The sequence below is a fragment of the Heteronotia binoei genome, chromosome 8 (genome assembly GCF_032191835.1).
Source record: "Heteronotia binoei isolate CCM8104 ecotype False Entrance Well chromosome 8, APGP_CSIRO_Hbin_v1, whole genome shotgun sequence".
Lineage (NCBI taxonomy): Eukaryota > Metazoa > Chordata > Lepidosauria > Squamata > Gekkonidae > Heteronotia > Heteronotia binoei.
Window position 1 is genome coordinate 374,696 of NC_083230.1, and position 19,794 is coordinate 394,489.

General features: G+C 46.9%; 1 protein-coding gene across 5 annotated transcripts in view; it reads left to right on the forward strand.

Annotated features, from left to right (window-relative positions):
• CACNA2D1 (calcium voltage-gated channel auxiliary subunit alpha2delta 1) overlaps nt 1-19,794 on the forward strand; it is a 1,217,365-nt gene that overhangs the window by 143,881 nt on the left and 1,053,690 nt on the right. For all 5 annotated transcript variants that reach the window (XR_009555717.1, XM_060244655.1, XM_060244656.1 and 2 more), the window contains exon 2: nt 3,477-3,558. Coding sequence is in view for 4 of the 5 variants with exons in the window: in XM_060244655.1 (XP_060100638.1) it covers nt 3,477-3,558 (82 nt within the window). In the remaining variant the exon portion in view is untranslated. The remainder of the gene's footprint in view (nt 1-3,476; nt 3,559-19,794) is intronic.

The window sequence follows — 19,794 nt, forward strand, 5'->3', positions numbered from 1 at the left end:
AGCAGTTGGGCTCATGCCCTTTGGCACCACCAGCTGGGATCTGCCTGCCTGCTGAAGCAGAGAAATAACAAGGTCCGCACACATTACTGGTATGAACCGAGATTTACTTTGGTACCAAAGCAGAACTTAGTTAGCTATGGGTCCCCAAAATGACTAAGTTAAAATTATCCCACATACAGGCAGTTTTATCCACATCCAAAACAAGCAGGCAGGTCCCCCCAGGTTTATCTGATTCAACATTCTCCACCCTCCTGTAACTTCTAGTACTTTTCCACTCCTTCTGTTTCCATGCGTTATCAGCTCCAGCAAGAAGCTTCTCTGAGGTCCCTTTGTTATCTAATACATATCCAGAGGCCTCAATGAGGTCACTGTCTCTTTATCTAATATAAAACCTTGAATTCACACCCACTTGGGGCTTCTGCGCTTCTAACGAGGGGTTGCATCAAACGTCCTCTTTTTGAAGGCATAAGCATGCTTATGTCAAGCAGACTAATTGGGCGATAGTTCTCTGGTGCTTGTGGGTCACCCTTCTTATAAATTGGGATAACTATGGAATTTGTCCATGATTCAGGCATGGTTCTTGTTTTATCGATCACTGTGACGAGAGTTGCCAGAGGGGAAGCCCACCAGTCAGAACTGTTTGTAAATAATTCTGGTGGGAGTCCACCTGGGGCTGGGGCCTTCCCTGCCTTTAAATGATTGATTAGATTATTAATCTCATTAGGACTAACAGGGGGCCATTCAAGTAGATCAGGGGGGATTTGTTCTTGCTGATCAGTTACAATGGTCTGAGGGTCAACAAATAAATGATGGAAGTGGTCTATCCAGACCTCGGCAGGAATGGAATGTCTAGAACAGTGGCTCTTTACATCAGAAGCACCAGTAACTAATGACCAGAAAAACGTACTGTTAGAGGCAGTAGAGGCACTAATAAGTAAATCCCAGTTCTTAATAGATAATTGTCTTTTCTTATGAGTCACTGTATCTTTAAGCCTATTTTTCAGTTCGAAGTAGCTCAGGTTGATATTAGCAGTGAGGCTATTACAATAAGTGTGATATACTGCACACAGTTGGCGTTTCAGTTTTTGGCATTCCTTATCATACCATGGGTCTGTCTTCTGAACAAGGGGACTGGATTTAGCAGTCGATTGCTGTTTATAAAAGTTAATTATAGCAGAAGTTATATTGCTAAAAATTTGAAGGGTCTCAGAAGGGTCTGCAGTTTCGGCCAGTTGCTGATTTAATTCCATTAATTTATTTGTTTGGAGCAACAGGTTAATGGTTTCTCAAACTGTCTCTGTCCATCTGACTCTTGGAGGGGCAGGCATATCGACAGGACTCAGAGATGAATGGCTGACAGCCTCAAGTTTTAGTAGCGGACTCAGGACAGCTGACAATCAATTCAATTCAGACAATTATAAATTACAATTTAAAGTCAATAAAATACAATTACAATGTAAAACATTCTATGGTGCTGTGCATTTCAATATAGGCGGGCTCTTCTATCCTGATGGTAATCTTATAATAACAGTAGCTCTTTAGCGATGTAGGGTGGCAGTCCTGGTGAAGTAGTTCAGTTTTACAGGCCCTGTGGAAGGTAGAAAGATTCTGCAGGGCCTTATGGCCTCTGGGAGGACATTCCATATTTCTGGTGCTGCCACTGAGAAGGCCTGAGCCTGTGTAGAGCATAACCTGGCCTCCTTTGGCCAGGGGATGGATAGAAGGTTTTGCATCCCTGAATGCAGTGCTCTCTGGGGAACATGCGGAGAAAGGCAGTCCCATAGATAGGCAGGCCCTCAACCATAAAGGGCTTCAAAGGTCAATACCAACACCTTGAAACGGGTTTAGAACACAATAGGTAGCCAGTGCAGCTCTCTCAGCACTGGCTGAATGTGCTCCCATCGAGGGAGCCCCATTAACAGCTGTGCCACAGTGTTCTGCACTAACTGTAGTTTCTGGGTAAGGGTCAAGGGTAGCCCCATGTAGAGAGCATTACAGTGATCTATTCTTGAGTTGTCCTTAGCATGGATCACCATTGCTAAGTTTTCATGCTCCAAGAAAGGGGCCAACTTCTGTACTCACCGGAGATGGAAAAGGCAGATCTAGTAGTGACTGCTACCTCTATTGTCAGAGAGAACTCCAGGAGCACACCCAAGCTCTTGACTTTAGGGGCCGATATTAGTGGCACCCTGTCAAAAGCCAGCAAAGGGATCTCCCCTCCCGGGCTACCCCGGCTCAGATTGAGAACCCCTCCGTCTTCGTCGGATTCAGCTTCAACTGACTCAGCCTGAGTCAAGATGCTACAGCTTGAAGAGCCGGGTCTAGATTTTCTGGAGTACAGTCGGACTGGCCACCCATCAAGAGACAGAGTCGGGTGTCGTCAGCCCATACCTCCTGACAATCCGGGCAAGGGGGCGCATGTAGATGTTAAATAACATTGGGGACAGAACCACACCATGTGGCACATCACATATAAGTGGGTGTCTTTGGGATGATTCTTCCCCTATCAACACTCTTTGTCCCCGACCTTGGAGAAAAGAGGCCAACCATTGCAAGGCTGACCCCTGACTCTCCATGTCAGTGGTATTAGGTTTAGGGCATAAAAAAGAAAATATTTCTTTATGCAACGTATAATTAGTAAGCAGCTGATTACCATATTTGGTAATAGCCAGTTGCATAGTTTTTGTTGTTGTTTAGAATAGTTGGTCACACCCATGAAAAATGTGCACTAACTATGAAAAGCCAAGTTCCTTATTAAAGGCAAAGTACATAATTCAAGGTGGGGGGTGAAGTAAGGCACATGGCATGCATATTAATGTTGTGCCCTGGGTGTTTCCCATTTGGCTGTCATTTCTGGAGACAGAAATCTGGACTAGATAGATCTTTGGTCAATTTTTACATGCAAGAAAGATTCACACCTGGAATATGCCATGTCAGACTTATTTCAGTAAACTGCTTCTTAGCTCCATTGTGTGAAAGGAGAAAAGAAATCCCAGCATTATGTAGGTTTAGGCTTCTTATTTTAGGGGAATGCTTTTGGGGAAACAACTACCTTATGATCAGCACAACACAACAGTATCAGCTTTAAGCATTCTTTTAATATTTCCCCAAAGGGCAGAAGTGATGATTGCAGTGTGGTTCACATCTCTGCCCCAAACATTTGGGAACAATGTGATATTCTCAGATATTTTGTGGTATTCACTTTCTTTGCTCAATGCTAGAAAATTGCTTCCTAGCTGTGTTAAATGCAAGATATAGAATTTGTGTGTGAGAGAGGGAGAGAGAGAGGAAATGGGGGTGGGAAACAAGGTCTAAAGCAGCTTCATGGCAATATCAAAGGGACTTTAGCATCAATCTTCCCCTGGAATATGATCTGTCAGCCTGCATTTCTGCTTGTGATCTTCCTTATTCTTTGCTATTGATCTGATAGGACATTTCTTTTCTTCTTTTCCTTCTTTTTAAAATATTTCCTGCAGGATCAAGCTGTGGGTGGATAAGATGCAAGAGGACCTCGTAAAGCTAGCAAGAACAGCAAGTGGGGTGGACAAACTTGCAGAAGTAAGTGCCACTTGCTTAGGCTCTGCTGGAAAAATGTGGATGCTCAGAAGAGAGCATCATTCTGCAAGGTTACAGAAAAATGGGAAACCTAAGAAAGGGAGGGGAGGTAAAAAGTCTGCAGAAGATTTATTTTTAAAAAAGAGTTCTGGGTATATGCAGCTATCGTGGGCGGTGGGGAGTTACATTCAGGAGGCACTTGGGTTATTGTAGCAACTCAAAATGGCATCAAATGTTGCATGACCCCCACCAGACAGTCAGAGGGTACCAGTGTTGGGGATAAGAAAGGGGATTGGGGCAAGGGCATAGAATTTTCAATTTCCCAGGGGGGGGGGGGCTGGGGCTCGGCCAGAGGCATTGGATCCAGTGACATCACAGGGAGGAGCCAGTGATATCACAGAGAGGGGCCTCCATTATCAAATGATCTTCAGACAGCTGAAATACAACTTTAACTTTTAATTAACAATGCAAACTGTTCCTTTAAAAATTACTTTTAGAAATTACAGTACAATCAAATATTCTACCAATCCCGTTACCCCTTCTGCTTCTACAAGCATCCTCTCCTGCCATATCTCACCTCCCCACCCCACTGACTGTATGGTGACTTGCCTGCCTGGTGTGAAGGTAGAGGACATTACGCATGTAGTAGATAGGCTGATAGATAGTGCTAGGGAGGAGCTGGTGGTAGTGGTGCATGTTGGCACCAATGATGTGGGGAAATGCAGTTGTGAGTGTCAAGCATGGCTGATTTTAATGTCAATTGATTGTTTTAGGGTCCAGCCTAAATCTGATCTGTGAATTGTCATGGGGGACCCAAGTCTATTTGTTTGTTATTCTTTCCCCTGCTTTTATCCTGCTTTATGGCTGTTAATTAGAAGTAGTATAGAGGGAACAAAGTAATCAGCACCTTCCCATATATCCTCCGGAGGGAGGATGAGACATCTGGTGAAAGCAAGGACAAGTCCTGATAAACGTCCTGGGAAAGTAGACAGTCTGCTAGTTTAGGTGTGAACGCGTCCCCGCAATCCCCTCCCTTGGACTCCTTTTGAAGTATGCTTTAAAAGTATTGTATCAATGTTTCAGTTTCATTAATCTCAAGAAATGGCTTCGGCTAAAGTATCGGTTTATCAATAAACTTAGACTTTTGTATCAACTTCGACTCGTCATTGAACCCGCATGCTTGACATTTTGAGAGTAATCTTTTTAGAAGTTTAACCGTCCTGGCAACTTTATAACCGAATGGCTGAAAAGATTCCAGTAAGCGGTGAATTTCCAGAACCTGAAGAAGGGGTGAGAGCACCAACACCGCTGTGGCACGTGCTGAATACCCGGAGAGGACCGAGTTTGCCTTTCCACATACAACAGCTCCTGGTCACCCCCTGACGGTGGCAACCGTGCACCTCTACCACCACGATGGATGAGGCCCCGGCATGGAGAGAGGCCATACTAACCAGGCACATGCGTCGGGTGAAGATGGCCAACGAAGTAGGTGACAATCCGAAACCCGGAGAGGAGGAGATCGACACGATCATAGTCGTGCCTCTTCCGGACTCCGACCCTACTGAAGGAGAAGGGGGGGGGACCCGAACATGCCGGTCCCGAAAGAAGAGGAAGACGAGACGGCCCGCAAGTTCCGAGTGATGTTGAGAAAGGAGGTAGAAGATGTCGCGAAGGGGCTACGGGACGAGATGCAGGTGATGACCACCAGAATAGCTGGCGAAGTCGCCAATCAGATAAACCGAGCCTTGGGTCTACCCGGGCTGCGGAGGGCTCCACAACCCCCTTTGGCTAGGCTGCCGGCAGCCCCGGTACCACCGCCAGCCCCGCCTGCCCCACAACCAGCAGCACCCCCGGCTCCCTGCGAGGGGGGTCAAGGGAGGGAACTGGATGCCACCTTTGATGGGGACCTGGACAAGGTGAAATACTTCACGATCCAGGCCAACAGCTATATGCACTATTGGGGGAACACCTCCCCTGATGAGTTCAGTCGTGTGGACTACTTGGGATCGAAGCTGAAAGGGGCCACCAGAAGATGGTACGTAAGCCTATATGAGGCCATGAGCCGGGAGCTGGACTATGTGGCCACATTCTTACAGGCTCTGATGGCTCAGTACGAAGACCCCTTGCAGGAGACCTGAGTGTTGGCCGTCTTGAGGGACATGCAGCAAGGCTCGAAGACTATTAGGGAGTATGCTGCAGAGTTTCGAGCTAATGCCGCCAAGGTGAGAGGTTGGAGTGAGTTGATGAAAATTGAGCATTTCACACATGGGCTGAATGCAAGCATCCTGGATCGTACTCTCCAGCAAGCGAGACCCACTACCCTGGTGGGTTGGATCCAGCTAGCGGGAGAGGTAGAAACCAACATGAAGAGGGTGGCCATGCAGTGCCAACATCAAAGCAGTAAGTCGAACCGGGAGCAGAAACCAGGGGGGAAGGCGGAGGTGAAGAAACCCCAAGGGGGGTGCCAGCGGAAAGACCCCGGGGCCCCGCAAATGTTTTCGATGCAGGGACCCAAACCACTTGGCCAGCAGTTGCCCAAATCCGCCTCGGCCATCGTCAAGTGCTTCTAAAACAAGCACTCTGGCTCCCAAGAAGGTGACTAGCCACTCTAAGGAAGCAGCGAAGAGCAGCACCGTCACCACTAAAGCGAGAGATGACGATACCCTCCTCAAGGACGAGCTGAGTGAGATGTCCTGGACAGATGAGCCGTCAGGAAACAAGGACGACCTGCTCTAAATGATGCCAGCCAGCAGGTCCCTGAAGAACTGGCAGCACTAAGGGTGAGAGTAACGGGGTCACTATATTTTGTACCCGTAGTTTTGTTAAATCACAGACCAAAGAGGTTCATGCCGGTGAAGGCCCTAATTGACTCGGGGTGTACGAGGGACATAATCACCCCTAAATTAGTGGACGCACTGGGACTAGCCACGACAGCCTTACCTTCCCCATCCAGTTCGAACAGATGGATGGGTCAGTCATGAGGGGGGAGCCCTGTGTCTTAGAGACTCTGCTGGTGCCCATAGGGATCAAAAATCACGGGGACCAGAAGATTTTTGTAATCACACCCTTGTCCACTTACGATGTAGTATTAGGAGTAGGGTGGTTGGCTAAACATGAGCCGGATGATGTGGCGATCAGACTATAGAGTTATCAAAGATTTCAGGTTTTCACAGCTGGTAACATCATTAGGGTTTGTAGAATCTTTTGGGATCAAGTGCCGTGTTCTACTGGAGAAAGTTTTCCTTGACATTTCGTTCTCAGCTGCGGAGAACATCCTCAGTGGCGTTGCAGCCAGAGCAGGCGCTCAGACCTTCTTGGCTGCTGTGCATTGAGTGGGGCCAGGGCTGCTGGAGAGCTGCTATTTCTAGGCTGGAGGGGGTGTGATGAAAGGGCAATTGGTTTGTGGATGAGCCCATTGTTTGGTGGGGCTTCCTGGAAGGGTAGTGATAAGGAAACTGGCTGTTGAATGTGACCATTGTTCCGTGTTAATTGCTGGGAGGGTTGGAAGGGGTTTGAAGGTAAGGAAGATGGTTGTTGACTGTGCTGATTGTTCTGTGGAATTTGCTGGTTGTTCTGAGACTTTCTGCAATTTATAGTCTGTAGGGTGTTTTGCAGAGCTGGGTACCAAGATTGGTGGATGAAAATGCCTTCTTCCTTTCTGTTAAAATTGTGCTGGTGTTTGTAAATCTCAATAGCTTCTCTGTTCAGGCGGGTATGACTGTTCATACCCGCCTGAACAGAGAAGCTATTGAGATTTATAAAGTCAGCAATGAAAGAAGAACTCCCAATTGCTTCAGCTTTCTTTTTCTCCAGTACATCCTTTGGTTTTAACAATTTATTGATATCATATGGTTACACAACTTAGTTATTTCTTAATTATCTCAATATTAATCCATATTACATTTCAATCCCCCCTCCCTCCAATGTTGTATTTTAACAATTTATTAATAACATACGGTTACGATGTTTAGTTATATCTTTTCTATCCCTAACCCATATGATACTTTCAAGCCCCCCTCCCTCCATTATTAGACTTACCCCAAAGTTATATATTTAAATCCAAATATAAAGGTATCCCAAACCCATCAAAACACACTGTCTTTTTCTTCTCATTCATATTAAAAAATTGTCCAGTGTCTTTTTACGTTCCATTCTAACTCTCTATATTTTTTAAATTTCTTCCACTCCTTTTTAAACACTTCCAGATCATAGTCTCTCAAAGTTCTTGTTAATTTATCCATCTCGCTCCACGATAAAACTTTCACAATCCAGTCCCATTTCTCTGGTATTTTTTCTTGTTTCCACAGCTGCGCATACAATGTCCTAGCAGCTGAGAGCAGATACCAAATTAAAGTCCTATCTTCTTTTGGAAATTTTTCTATTTGTAATCCTAGCAGAAAAGTCTCTGCCGCTTTCTTGAAGTCATAACCCAAAATTTTAGAAATTTCTTGTTGTATCATCCGCCAAAAGTTTTTTGCTCTTTCACAGGTCCACCACATATGAAAAAAAGAACCTTCATGGTGCTTACATTTCCAACATCTGTCTGACATCTTTTTACTCATCTTTGCCAGTTTCTTCGGAGTCATATACCACCTATACATCATTTTAAAACAGTTCTCCTTGATATTCTGACATGTTGATATCTTAATCGAGTTCTTCCAAAGGTACTCCCAAGTATCCATTTGGATTTCTCTGTTTATATTGATTGCCCATTTAACCATTTGAGATTTTACTACTTCCTCTTCTGTAGACCATTTCAATAATAATTTATATACTTTTGATATTAATTTTTCATTGTCTCCAAGCAAAACCTTTTCCAATTCTGTTTGCTCACGTCTAATTCCATCAGATTTCATATCATTTTCCATCAGACTTTTTATTTGTTGCATTTGGAACCAGTCATATTTATTATTTAGCTCTTCTGCTGACTTTAATTCAACTTTCCCACCTTGAATCTTTAACAATTGATTGTATGACATCGCTCTTTCTTCCTCAGATTCAGCTGTTATTTTTATTACTTCTGCTGGCACTATCCAAAGCGGCTTCCTCTCATCACCATATTTCTTATATTTTATCCAAGTATTTAATAAAGTGTTTCTAATATAGTGATGAGAAAAAAACCCATCCATCTTGTGTTTCCCATAATACAAATACGCGTGCCAGTCGAATTTATTCCCATGAGCTTCCAACCTTAAAGGTTTTTTATCCAACAGCATTATCCAATCCTTGATCCATGTCAAGCAAACAGCATCATGGTATAATCTTAAGTCCGGGAGCTGAAAGCCTCCTCTTTCTTTTGCATCTGTTAAAATTTTCATCTTAATTCTTGGTTTCTTCCCGGCCCATACAAAGTCAGAGAGCTTCTTTTGCCACTTATTGAATTGTTTGCTATCTTTCACAATCGGGATAGTTTGAAACAGATACATTATTCTTGGCAAAATATTCATCTTAACTGCAGCAATTCTGCCCAATAAAGACAAATTAAGTCTGTTCCATTTTATCAAATCTTTGTCCATCTTACACCAAAGCTTTTCATAATTATTTTTAAATAAATCTATGTTCTTCATAGTTATTTCTACGCCAAGATATTTTACTTTAGAAGTAACTTTACACCCCGTCAGTGCCTGCAGTTCATTCTGTCTATTTGGTTGCATATTTTTACATAAAAACATCGATTTCTCTGCATTTATATATAGTCCTGCAATCTCTCCATATTCTTTTATCTTGGTTAAGAGCAACGGTGTTACTTGAATCGGATTCTCTATAATAAACACAATGTCATCTGCAAAAGCTTTATATTTATAAGAGAATCCTTTAATTTTTAATCCTTCTATTTCTTTGTCGTTTTGCACTTGTAATAAAATTTCAAGAGTCATTATAAACAACAATGGTGATAACGGACATCCTTGTCTTGTGCCTTTGCTTACCATCAATTCTCTTGCAAGGTCTGCATTTACGCACAATTTTGCTTGCTGTTCTGTATATATTGCTTTCGTCATTCTTATGAAATGTTCCCCTAAATTAATTTTTTCCATTACTGCAAACATAAAGTCCCAGTTCAAATTGTCAAAGGCTTTTTCCGCATCTACAAAAAATAAAGCCGCTTCTTTTTCTGGATGCTTTTCATAATATTCCACAACATTGATGACAGCTCTTACATTGTCTCTTATTTGCCTTTTAGGAAGAAATCCAGCTTGATCTTTTTTTATAAAGTTTATCAGATATTGCTTCAATCGTTCTGCCAGAATTCTTGTGTAGATCGTTATTTAATAATGAAGTCGTTATTTAATAATGTAGTCGTTATTTAGTAGTCGTTATTTAATAATGAAATTGGTCTATAATTCTTGTAGTCGTTATTTAATAATGAAATTGGTCTATAATTCTTTACATTTGTGACATCTTTATCTTCTTTGGGGATCAACGAAATTACAGCTTCTTTCCATGTATTTGGAATTATCCCTTTTTCTCTTATTATATTGATCAGTTTCTGCAGTTTGGGTGTTATCTCATCTTTGAGGGTTTTATAAAATTTAGATGTAAATCCATCTGGCCCAGGAGCCTTACCTTCTTTCATTGCTTTTATTGCTGCTTCAATTTCGATCTTTTCAATTGGATCATTTAAAATCTTTTTCATGTACTCAGTCAGGGGTGCTATTTGGATATTTCGTAAGTACTCTTCCATTTTTTCTTTTCTATTTGTCACGCCTTTGAATAATTTTACATAATATTTAAAAAATTCTCTTTTGATTCCATCTTGATCTACTATTTCTTTTCCATTCACCATAATTTTATTGATGATTTTATTTTCTTTCTTTTTTTTCAACTGCCAGGCTAGGTACTTTCCAGGTTTATTCGCACCCTCAAACGATTTCTGTTGTAAACTTTTTAAATTCCATTCTAATTCTTTGTTCAGCAAATGTCTTACTTGAGATTGTAATATTGTAATTTCTTCTATTAACTTCTTTTTTCCTGGTCTTTTTTTTCAATTCCCCCTCTTTTTTATTTATTTCATTTTGTAAAGCTAGCAACCATTCTTCTTTAGCCTTCTTATCTTTATTATTCAATGTAATTAGTATTCCTCTCATTACTGCTTTGTAAGTGTCCCAAACTGTTTGAAATTCTACATCCTCAGTTTCATTTATTTGGAAAAACGCTGCAGTTTCCTTCTCTAAAAATGCCACAATGTCTTTATCTTGTAGTAAGTCCTCATTAATTCTCCATCTTCTTGTTTTTCTTTGGAATTTTGTAGTCCAACAAATTGGGTTGTGATCTGCAAAAACCTTTGGTGGAATCTCTACTTTTTTAGTCACGAGGCCCAAGTTTTTGGAACCCCATAACATATCTATTCTAGAAAAAGAATTATGTCTTGCTGAGAAGAAGGAATAGTCTCTTACTTCAGGATTAAATTTTCTCCAAATATCTTCCAAATTTTCTTGTTTAACTAACTCAAAAAAAGAATTTGGTAATTTTCCTTCTTTGTCTTTTTTCTTTTGGCTTGATCTATCAATATTATTTTGTATTGTCCCATTAAAATCTCCCATCATCAAAATCTGGTTGTACGACATTTCATCCAACTGTCGGTTGATGTTTTTAAAGAACTTGTCTTTTGCTCCATTAGGCGCGTACAATCCAAGTAACAAGGTTTTTTTTGCCTCCATTGTCACTTCTACTGCAATATATCTTCCTTCTTTATCTTTGAGTATCAGTTTTGGCTCTAATTGTTCTTTAATATAAAAGACTACCCCTCTTTTCTTTTGTTCTGCCAATGAAAAGAATTCCAATCCCAAATTTCTGTTCTTCAAATCTTTTTGTTGTATATGAACTTCCTGTGACAAATTATATTACATTTTTGTTTTTTAATCCAATGAAATGTTGCTTTTCTTTTTTGTGGTGAATTTAGTCCATTTATGTTCCAAGATAGTAATTTGTACTCCATTATGGTGCAGAGTCTTTATTCTCCTCAAAAAAGCTATACATCTCTTGTTCATTCTTTATTGTAATCCTTCTTCCATGCTGTTCAAAGACAAGACCTTCAGGTAGTATCCATCTGTATCTTGTTCCCTCTGCCCGCAATTTCTCTGTTAATCTCTTATATTTCTTCCTGTCATTAATCACTTGTCTTGGTACGTCGAACTGAGAGCACGGGACTTCCTACTGACTGATTACCAGAGGTTTGAGGCCCACCTGTTTGCTGCCTTCTCAAACTTCTCAAACCCAGTCCAAGCAGCCACAGCCAACCAGAAGATCAGGGCGCTGAAACAAGGCAACTCCTCAGTGGCTCAATATGCCACCGAATTCAAGCTCCTGGCCCTATGCACGGGCCTTCTCTACCGCGGCCCCTTCCTTGTGGAATCAACTCCCAGAGGAGGTGCGGGCCCTGCGGAACCTTGATCAGTTCCGCAGGGCCTGCAAGACCACCCTTTTCAAACAGGCATTCATGAACGGCTGACCAAGTCCACAAAGAAACATCAAAATGGTCCAGTCTGGAGATCCGCCATCATTCACAAACTGACAGGCATAGCGTCGATTAATAACGGTACTGTCAGATCTAACTTAATGTTTTTAGATTTAGTAACTGTTTTAACTAATGTATTAATCGGTTTGGGGTTAATTTAATGTTTTGTTAAATGTATTGTTTTGCTGTTGTTAGCCGCCCTGAGCCTGCTTGGCGGGGGAGGGCGGGATATAAATAAAATTTTACTTACTTACTAAGACTTGGCGTGGAATGAGGCTGCCCAGATAGACCAGTTTACCGAGGGGTTGGCAGAGGAAGTCCTGGATGAACTGGCCAGGGTAGAGCAACCACCCACGCTCCAACAACTTATCACCCTCTGCCTCCGCATCGATGGCCGCCTGGAAAGTCGCTGCCAAGCCAAGACCAGAGGGCGCCAGCTCCCTGCACTGTGCCACTTGGCTCCCTGCCCATCCCCAGCTAGTACCAGCACCGAGGATGAGCCTATGCGGCTTGGAGCTGCTCGACCCCGCCTGACCCCAGAGGAAAAGACCAGACGCCGCACGCAGAATCTGTGCCTCTACTGCGGCACGGCAGGCCACTATGCCTCTGGCTGCCCTGCTAAGCATCGGATACCCGGACCTTCGCTGCCACTGCCGCCAAAAGGGCAGCCCCAGGCGTAAGTGGACCCCCCAGCCTGGGACGACTAGCTGGGTCCTCCGAACAGCGGGCTGATACCCTGGGGCCGTTCTGCCTGACGAACGCTGGCTGTTCGTGTATGCATGCTGGACTCGGGAGCGGCCCACTGTTTCATAGATGCCGCCTTCGTAAAGCAGCACCAGATCCTGGTGCAGACAAAAGAGATTCCGACGCTGGTGGAGGCCATTGACGGGCGCCTCCTCCGTTCTGGGCCCGTCACCCAGGAGACCTGTCCCATCACCTTCCACGTCCAGCAGCACCAAGAACAGCTGCAGTTTAATGTCGCCCGCATGCCTCGCTTCCCGCTGATCCTGGGCCTTTCCTGGCTGCAGCTGCACAACCCCATCGTGGACTGGGCCCAGCAGGAACTATGTTTCCGAGACCCATGTCCTCATCTGACTCCTCCCACCACTCTAGCAGCCGGCATCCCGAGTGGTGGTCCTCAGCTCCCTCAGAAGTATGCGGATTTCGCCGATGTCTTTGAAGAGACAGGAGCAGATCAGCTTCCCCCTCACCGGCCCTATGACTGTGCCATTAACTTGGTACCTGGGGCACCACTCCCGGTGGGGCGTCTGTACCCTCTGTCGGAGCCTGAGTTGGCAGCTCTGCGAGACTTCCTGGACAAGAACCTGAAATGCAGATTCATCCGACCCTCGACCTCTCCCCTGTCTAGTCCCGTCCTCTTCGTGAAGAAGAAAAGTGGGGAGCTCTGGCTGTGCAATGATTACCGGGCCCTGAACAAGATTACCATCCGCGACCGGTACCCTCTACCACTGATCCCTGAACTCTTGGATCGCTTAAAGGGGGCCCAAATCTACACCAAGCTGGACCTCCGTGGAGCGTACAATTTGGTGCGCATACGGCCCGGAGACGAGTGGAAGACCGCGTTTGGGACCCGATACGGGCAGTACGAGCACCTGGTGATGCCCTTCGGATTGACCAACGCCCCCGCTGTCTTCCAGAGGTTCATGAATGACATCTTCCGGGACCTGCTCAACCGCTTCGCAATCATATACCTGGATGACAACCTAATTTACTCCCGTGATCCTGCCCAGCACGCCGAGCACGTCCGCCAGGTCCTGTAGCACCTACGAACCCATGGCCTCTACGCCAAGCTGGAGAAGTGCGACTTCGACCTGCGCTCTGTTGAGTTCCTCGGTCACATTGTGTCACCGCAGGGAATCCTCATGGACCCGAAAAAACTGGAAGCGGTCCTGACCTGGCAGGCTCCTCAGAATCGCAAAGACCTGCAGCGATTCCTTGGTTTTGCCAACTACTATCGGCAATTCATCCCGGCCTATGCATCCCTGACAATGCCCCTGACTCAACTACTCCGCCCCAAAGAACCCTTCCGCTGGTCCCCAGAGGCCGATAACGCCTTCTCCACCCTGAAGACCCGCTTTGCCACCGATTCACTCCTGAGATACCCTGACCCCCAGCTTCCCTTTACGGTGGAAGCTGATGTTTCCAACGTGACCCTGGGAGCAGTGCTGTCCCAGCGCGAGGAGCCGTCTCAGTCACTCCAGCCCTGCGCCTATTACTCGCGCCAGCTTACTGCTGCAGAGAGGAACTATACCATCTGGGAGAGGGAGTTGTTTGCGATCAAGGCGGCTTTTGAGGTTTGGAGGCATTACCTCGAAGGGGCGCGCCACCCTGTTCAAGTGCTCACTGACCACCAGAACTTAGAGCACCTCCAGACCACCCGCTGTCTCAACCAGCGCCAGATGCGGTGGTCCCTCTTCTTCTCCTGCTTCGACTTCCGGATCTCCTACATCCCCCATACCCAGAACCGAAAAGCAGACACGCTCTCCTGGAAACCGGAATATGCCCCTGCTTCGACTGAGACCACGCCTGCTGCTCCCATCCTGCCGCCCTCAGTGTTTACAGCCACCTCCACTTCACCCACACTCGTGGAGGACATTCGTGCTAGCCAGGCCAACGATCCCTGGGTCCAGCAACGCCTCCAGGCACTCCAAGATGACTCGGCAGGCGAGTTCACGACTCGAGGCGGCCTCTTGCTACACCGCGAACGCCTCTATGTGCCGCCCGGGCCCTTGCGGGCAGAAGTGCTACGCCTGACCCACGACTCGTTACCCGCCGGGCACTTTGGACAGCATAAGACCACCCACTTGCTGACAAGGGAATTCTGGTGGCCACAAGTTCGCTCCGATGTTGCCCATTATGTCAGCTCCTGTGACGTCTGCCGACGGGCCAAAGACATCCCGGCCAAACCCTCGGGGTTGTTACAGCCCTTGCCCACACCCTCGGGACCCTGGGATACCATCTCGATGGACTTCATCACGGAACTTCCACGATCCAAGGGTCAGACTTGCATCTTGGTGGTCGTCGACCTATTTACCAAGATGGCCCACTTCATTCCATGCCCGAAACTTCCCACAGCTTAGGAGACAGCCCAGCTCTACCTGCAACATATCTTCCGTCTGCACGGACTCCACGCCCTCCATTCCAGCCTGGGGACTTGAGTGCACCTGTCCTCAGCCTACCACCCACAGACAGATGGTCAGACAGAGTGCACCAATGCCACGCTAGAGCAATACCTCCGCTGTTACACCTGCTACCAGTAGGACGACTGGACCACTCTGTTGCCTCTAGCGGAGTTTGCATACAACAACGCGGTCCATTCCTCCACCCAAATGACCCCGTTTGCTGCAACCTACGGGTACCACCCTCGGTTCTTCCCGGCGATCCTGCCACCCACGAATGTCCCTGTGGAGAAATGCCATTTTAGTCAGTGGTGGTGCTTCATTTGGCAGGGATCAGTAAATCCCTCAGCAGGCTTTGTAGCCTTCCCCTCACTCCCCCCCTCCCTTCCAGAGCCAAACCAACAACGCTAGGGGGAAAATCTCCTAGAGAGGCAGGAAGTGCTGTTGTTCCTTGCATGTGTTAGGCAGGAAGAGAAGGCAGATTTGAACTGGGGCTCGAGCGAGCATGTGGTGAGCATGGAGGCTCCTGCCTGGGAGGGCCCAGGCAGGCAGACCAAGTAAGTAATTCTCAAGACAGGACAAGTTTAGACCAGGGACAGTAGAAAGCGTTTATAAACACCTTTCCTTTGTCATGCTGTTTGCTGTGCGTGTGCTGTGCTGTGCTAACTTTTTAAATGCAACTGTTTTTGTTTTGTTTTTCTTTTCCTATCTGTTTCTCTTTTTAAATAAATATATTTTTACTGTTTAAATGCTGGCAGTCAATCTCTGTACCACATAGATCCCCAGACCGCTTTAGACCACGCTGTGTTAAGAAGGGGGCCCCAGGTGAAGAGGGGAAGGCATGCAGTTGGACAAGGTGCCAATCCTCCAGGGGTGCCCCAAAGAAGCGCTGAGGTCTCTGTGAAACCCAAGTGCAGGGTGGCAGAGGACCTTGAGGCCTGGCCTCACAGCTGGAGAGGGGGATTGGGAGTCCTGTTCCTCTCAATCTGAACCCCGGGACTGAGCAGGTGGTGGCAGCGCGCCCAAGGGGCAGGAGGAGAAATAGCTCCCTCCAGGAGTTGGCGACTCAATAGGGAGCAGACGGGACCGGGTCTGAAGGCAGAATCGGGCCGGTTCCACCACACTTGGTGGCAGCGGTGGGATGAGAACAAACAGAGAACTTGATTGGCCAGGCATTTTTGGTTTTTGATACGTGCAAACACCCAGAGGAAGCAACAGCGGTTTTGTTTTATTTTCGGGTCAACCGGAGTAGGGAAAGTTTAGCTAGTTAGGATGGAGCGTGCTAAGATGCGGGAAATCCTGAAGATGACAAAGCCACAGCTCCAGGAAGAGTGTGCAAAGCACAAGCTGGAGTGTGACAACATGACTGTAGTAGATATGAAAGACCTCCTTTTGGAGTATCATCAGCATGCAGGGGCACATGCAAAAGTGTTTCCCACCCAGTCAGAAGAACTCTTGCGGCTACAGTTGGAACTGGAGAGAATGCGTATCGAGGTGGACCGAGACCGCAGACGGGAGGAACGAGAGAGAGAGGAAAGACAAGCAGAGAGGGAGCTGAGACAAGCTGAGATCCGCAGAGAGGAGGAAAGAGAGAAAGCTGAGCTCCGCAGAGAGGAGGAAAGAGAGAGGGAGCTGAGACAAGCTGAGATCCGCAGACAGGAGGAAAAAGAGAGAGCTGAGATCCGCAGACAGGAAGAAAGAGAGAGAGCTGAGATCCACCGACGGGAGCAGGAAGAGCAACGTCGCCATGAGCTTAGAGGTGCTACGTCTGGAAGCTGAACTAAGCAAAGAGATCCAAGTCACCCTCAAGGACTTTGCAGTGTACCAAGAGGGAGAAGACCCCTCCATATACCTCTCCAATTTTGAGAGGGCAGCCAAACAGTGGGGAATTGCAGAGGAGGACTATATGTCTTACCTCTGTAGCAACCTGACTGGAGAGCTTTCAGCCATCTATTACAGCATGCCTATGGAAGATGGGGGGATAACTTTTGCGGCCTATAAAGCCACTGTATTTAAAAGGTTTAAACTGGGGCCAGACCACTCCCGAAAGCAGTTCAGGGGTTTGGCTCCACAAGAAGGTAAATCCTATTCTGAATGTGGGGTAATGAAGGAACAAGCAGTTCCAGTGTTATTGGGCCGGGATTTGTTGGTTGGCCAGTACTCCATCAATGCTGTAACCCGCAGCCAAACCCTCAGAGGAAAGTGGGAGGAGGAAGGCAACTTTAAGGAAGCCACCTCACCACCAACCAGGGAGGGGGAAATAACCCAGGTTACTGAGGACGAAGAGAGGGCAGTCACCCAGGAGGGGGAGGACCAGCCTATCTCAAGCCCTGGAGTAGGGTGTTCCCAAGGGGAAGAGGGGTGTAGCTTTCCCCAAGGGCAGCAAGAGGCTGTGGATCTTCCTAGCGAGGAAGGGAACCTGTCTAGCGTAAAGGATGTGCAAGCTGAAGAGACCGAGGTGGAGAGTGGAGATTTCACAGGAGGTTCTGAGAGCAGCAAGGCTAATGTGGGCTCAGAGGAGCACATAGCTGAAGGCTTGGGGGGACGGGAGCGGTTCCAGAAGGGGGTCCGGAGCGGCCTTAGGTTGGAACCGGTTCACAAAGTAGCTGTGGATCAGGAAGTGGGATCGTCCGAGACGCTCTCAAAACAGGTCATCTTGAAGCAGGGCAGACAGGAGTCCTGGGAAGCTGTGGGACCTTCCAGGCAAGAAGGGGGTCAGTTTGGTAGTGCTGAAAAACCAACCGAGGGGACTGAGAACCCAAGCCAAACCCTCAGGGGAAGGTGGGGGGAGGAAGGCAACTTTAGGGAAGCCACCTCACCACCAACCAGGGAGGGGGAGGACCAGCCTGTCTCAAGCCCTGCAGGAGGGTGTGCCCAATGGGAAGAGGGGTGCCAATTTCCGCAAGGGCAGCAGGATGCTGTGGAGCCTTCCAGGCAGGAAGGAGCTCAGTTGGCTGACACTGAAAAACCAACTGAGGGGGCGGAGAACCCAGATCAAACGTTGGCTGAGTGTTCTGGAAACAGTGGGAATAGGGGTGGCTTGAAGGAACAGATGATAGGAAGTCTGGGGGAGCCAGAAATGTTCCTGTCTGAGGTTCAAAGTGCCCCTAGGCTGGAACCACTGTGTGAGGTGGCAAGGGACCAGAAAGTGGAGTTCGCAGAAGCTGAGACAGGGGATAGGGTGATGGATGTCCTGCCACTTCATACTGGTGAACGGAAAGTGGAATGGGAGGGACCCCATGTGATTGTGGATGACCTAGACGAGGCTACTTATGTGGTGGCTATGGAGAAGACGGGAAAGGCAGTTAAAGTGGTGCAGGTGAATATACCACAGCCATTCTCTGCGAGGTCCATGGTGTTGCCTATAGGTAGGAAGGAAGGAGACAAAAAGAAGCTGGGACAGCAATTGTTTGGAGCCCCAGAGGTGGTTTTCTGGGAGGTCAGAGTGGACAGAGGGAATATTCCACCAATGAGGGATAAAGAAGAAGCAACTGTGTGGGTACTGGGCAGTTTCCAACCTCATATGTGGGGCCAGGGATTCCCTCCTTTGATGGACCACTCACCCCAGCAACAGCAGCAATGGAGGGAGAGCACCAAACTCCAGAGGTGGTCCTGGGAGATGGAGGAGTACATCTTAAAGACTGGACATTCCTTCGGCATGCAGCAATGCAACGTTTTGTCCAGAAAGGACATGGACACCGAGGTTGTGGGACTTTGTGTATTATTGGAGAAATACCTGAATGTTTGTGTAATATTTTGGTTAATGGGTTTCTCCTGGTTTGATTGGATTCTGCTACGGGGTCACCTCTGTAGGAGGCAACCCCTCCGGCTCAGAATTTAAGGAGGGGGAAGTGTGGAGAAACGCCATTTTAGTCAGTGGTGGTGCTTCATTTGGCAGGGATCAGTAAATCCCTCAGCAGGCTTTGTAGCCTTCCCCTCACTCCCCCCTCCCTTCCAGAGCCAAACCAACAACGCTAGGGGGAAAATCTCCTAGAGAGGCAGGAAGTGCTGTTGTTCCTTGCATGTGTTAGGCAGGAAGAGAAGGCAGATTTGAACTGGGGCTCGAGCGAGCATGTGGTGAGCATGGAGGCTCCTGCCTGGGAGGGCCCAGGCAGGCAGACCAAGTAAGTAATTCTCAAGACAGGACAAGTTTAGACCAGGGACAGTAGAAAGCGTTTATAAACACCTTTCCTTTGTCATGCTGTTTGCTGTGCGTGTGCTGTGCTGTGCTAACTTTTTAAATGCAACTGTTTTTGTTTTGTTTTTCTTTTCCTATCTGTTTCTCTTTTTAAATAAATATATTTTTACTGTTTAAATGCTGGCAGTCAATCTCTGTACCACATAGATCCCCAGACCGCTTTAGACCACGCTGTGTTAAGAAGGGGGCCCCAGGTGAAGAGGGGAAGGCATGCAGTTGGACAAGGTGCCAATCCTCCAGGGGTGCCCCAAAGAAGCGCTGAGGTCTCTGTGAAACCCAAGTGCAGGGTGGCAGAGGACCTTGAGGCCTGGCCTCACAGCTGGAGAGGGGGATTGGGAGTCCTGTTCCTCTCAGTCTGAACCCCGGGACTGAGCAGGTGGTGGCAGCGCGCCCAAGGGGCAGGAGGAGAAATAGCTCCCTCCAGGAGTTGGCGACTCAATAGGGAG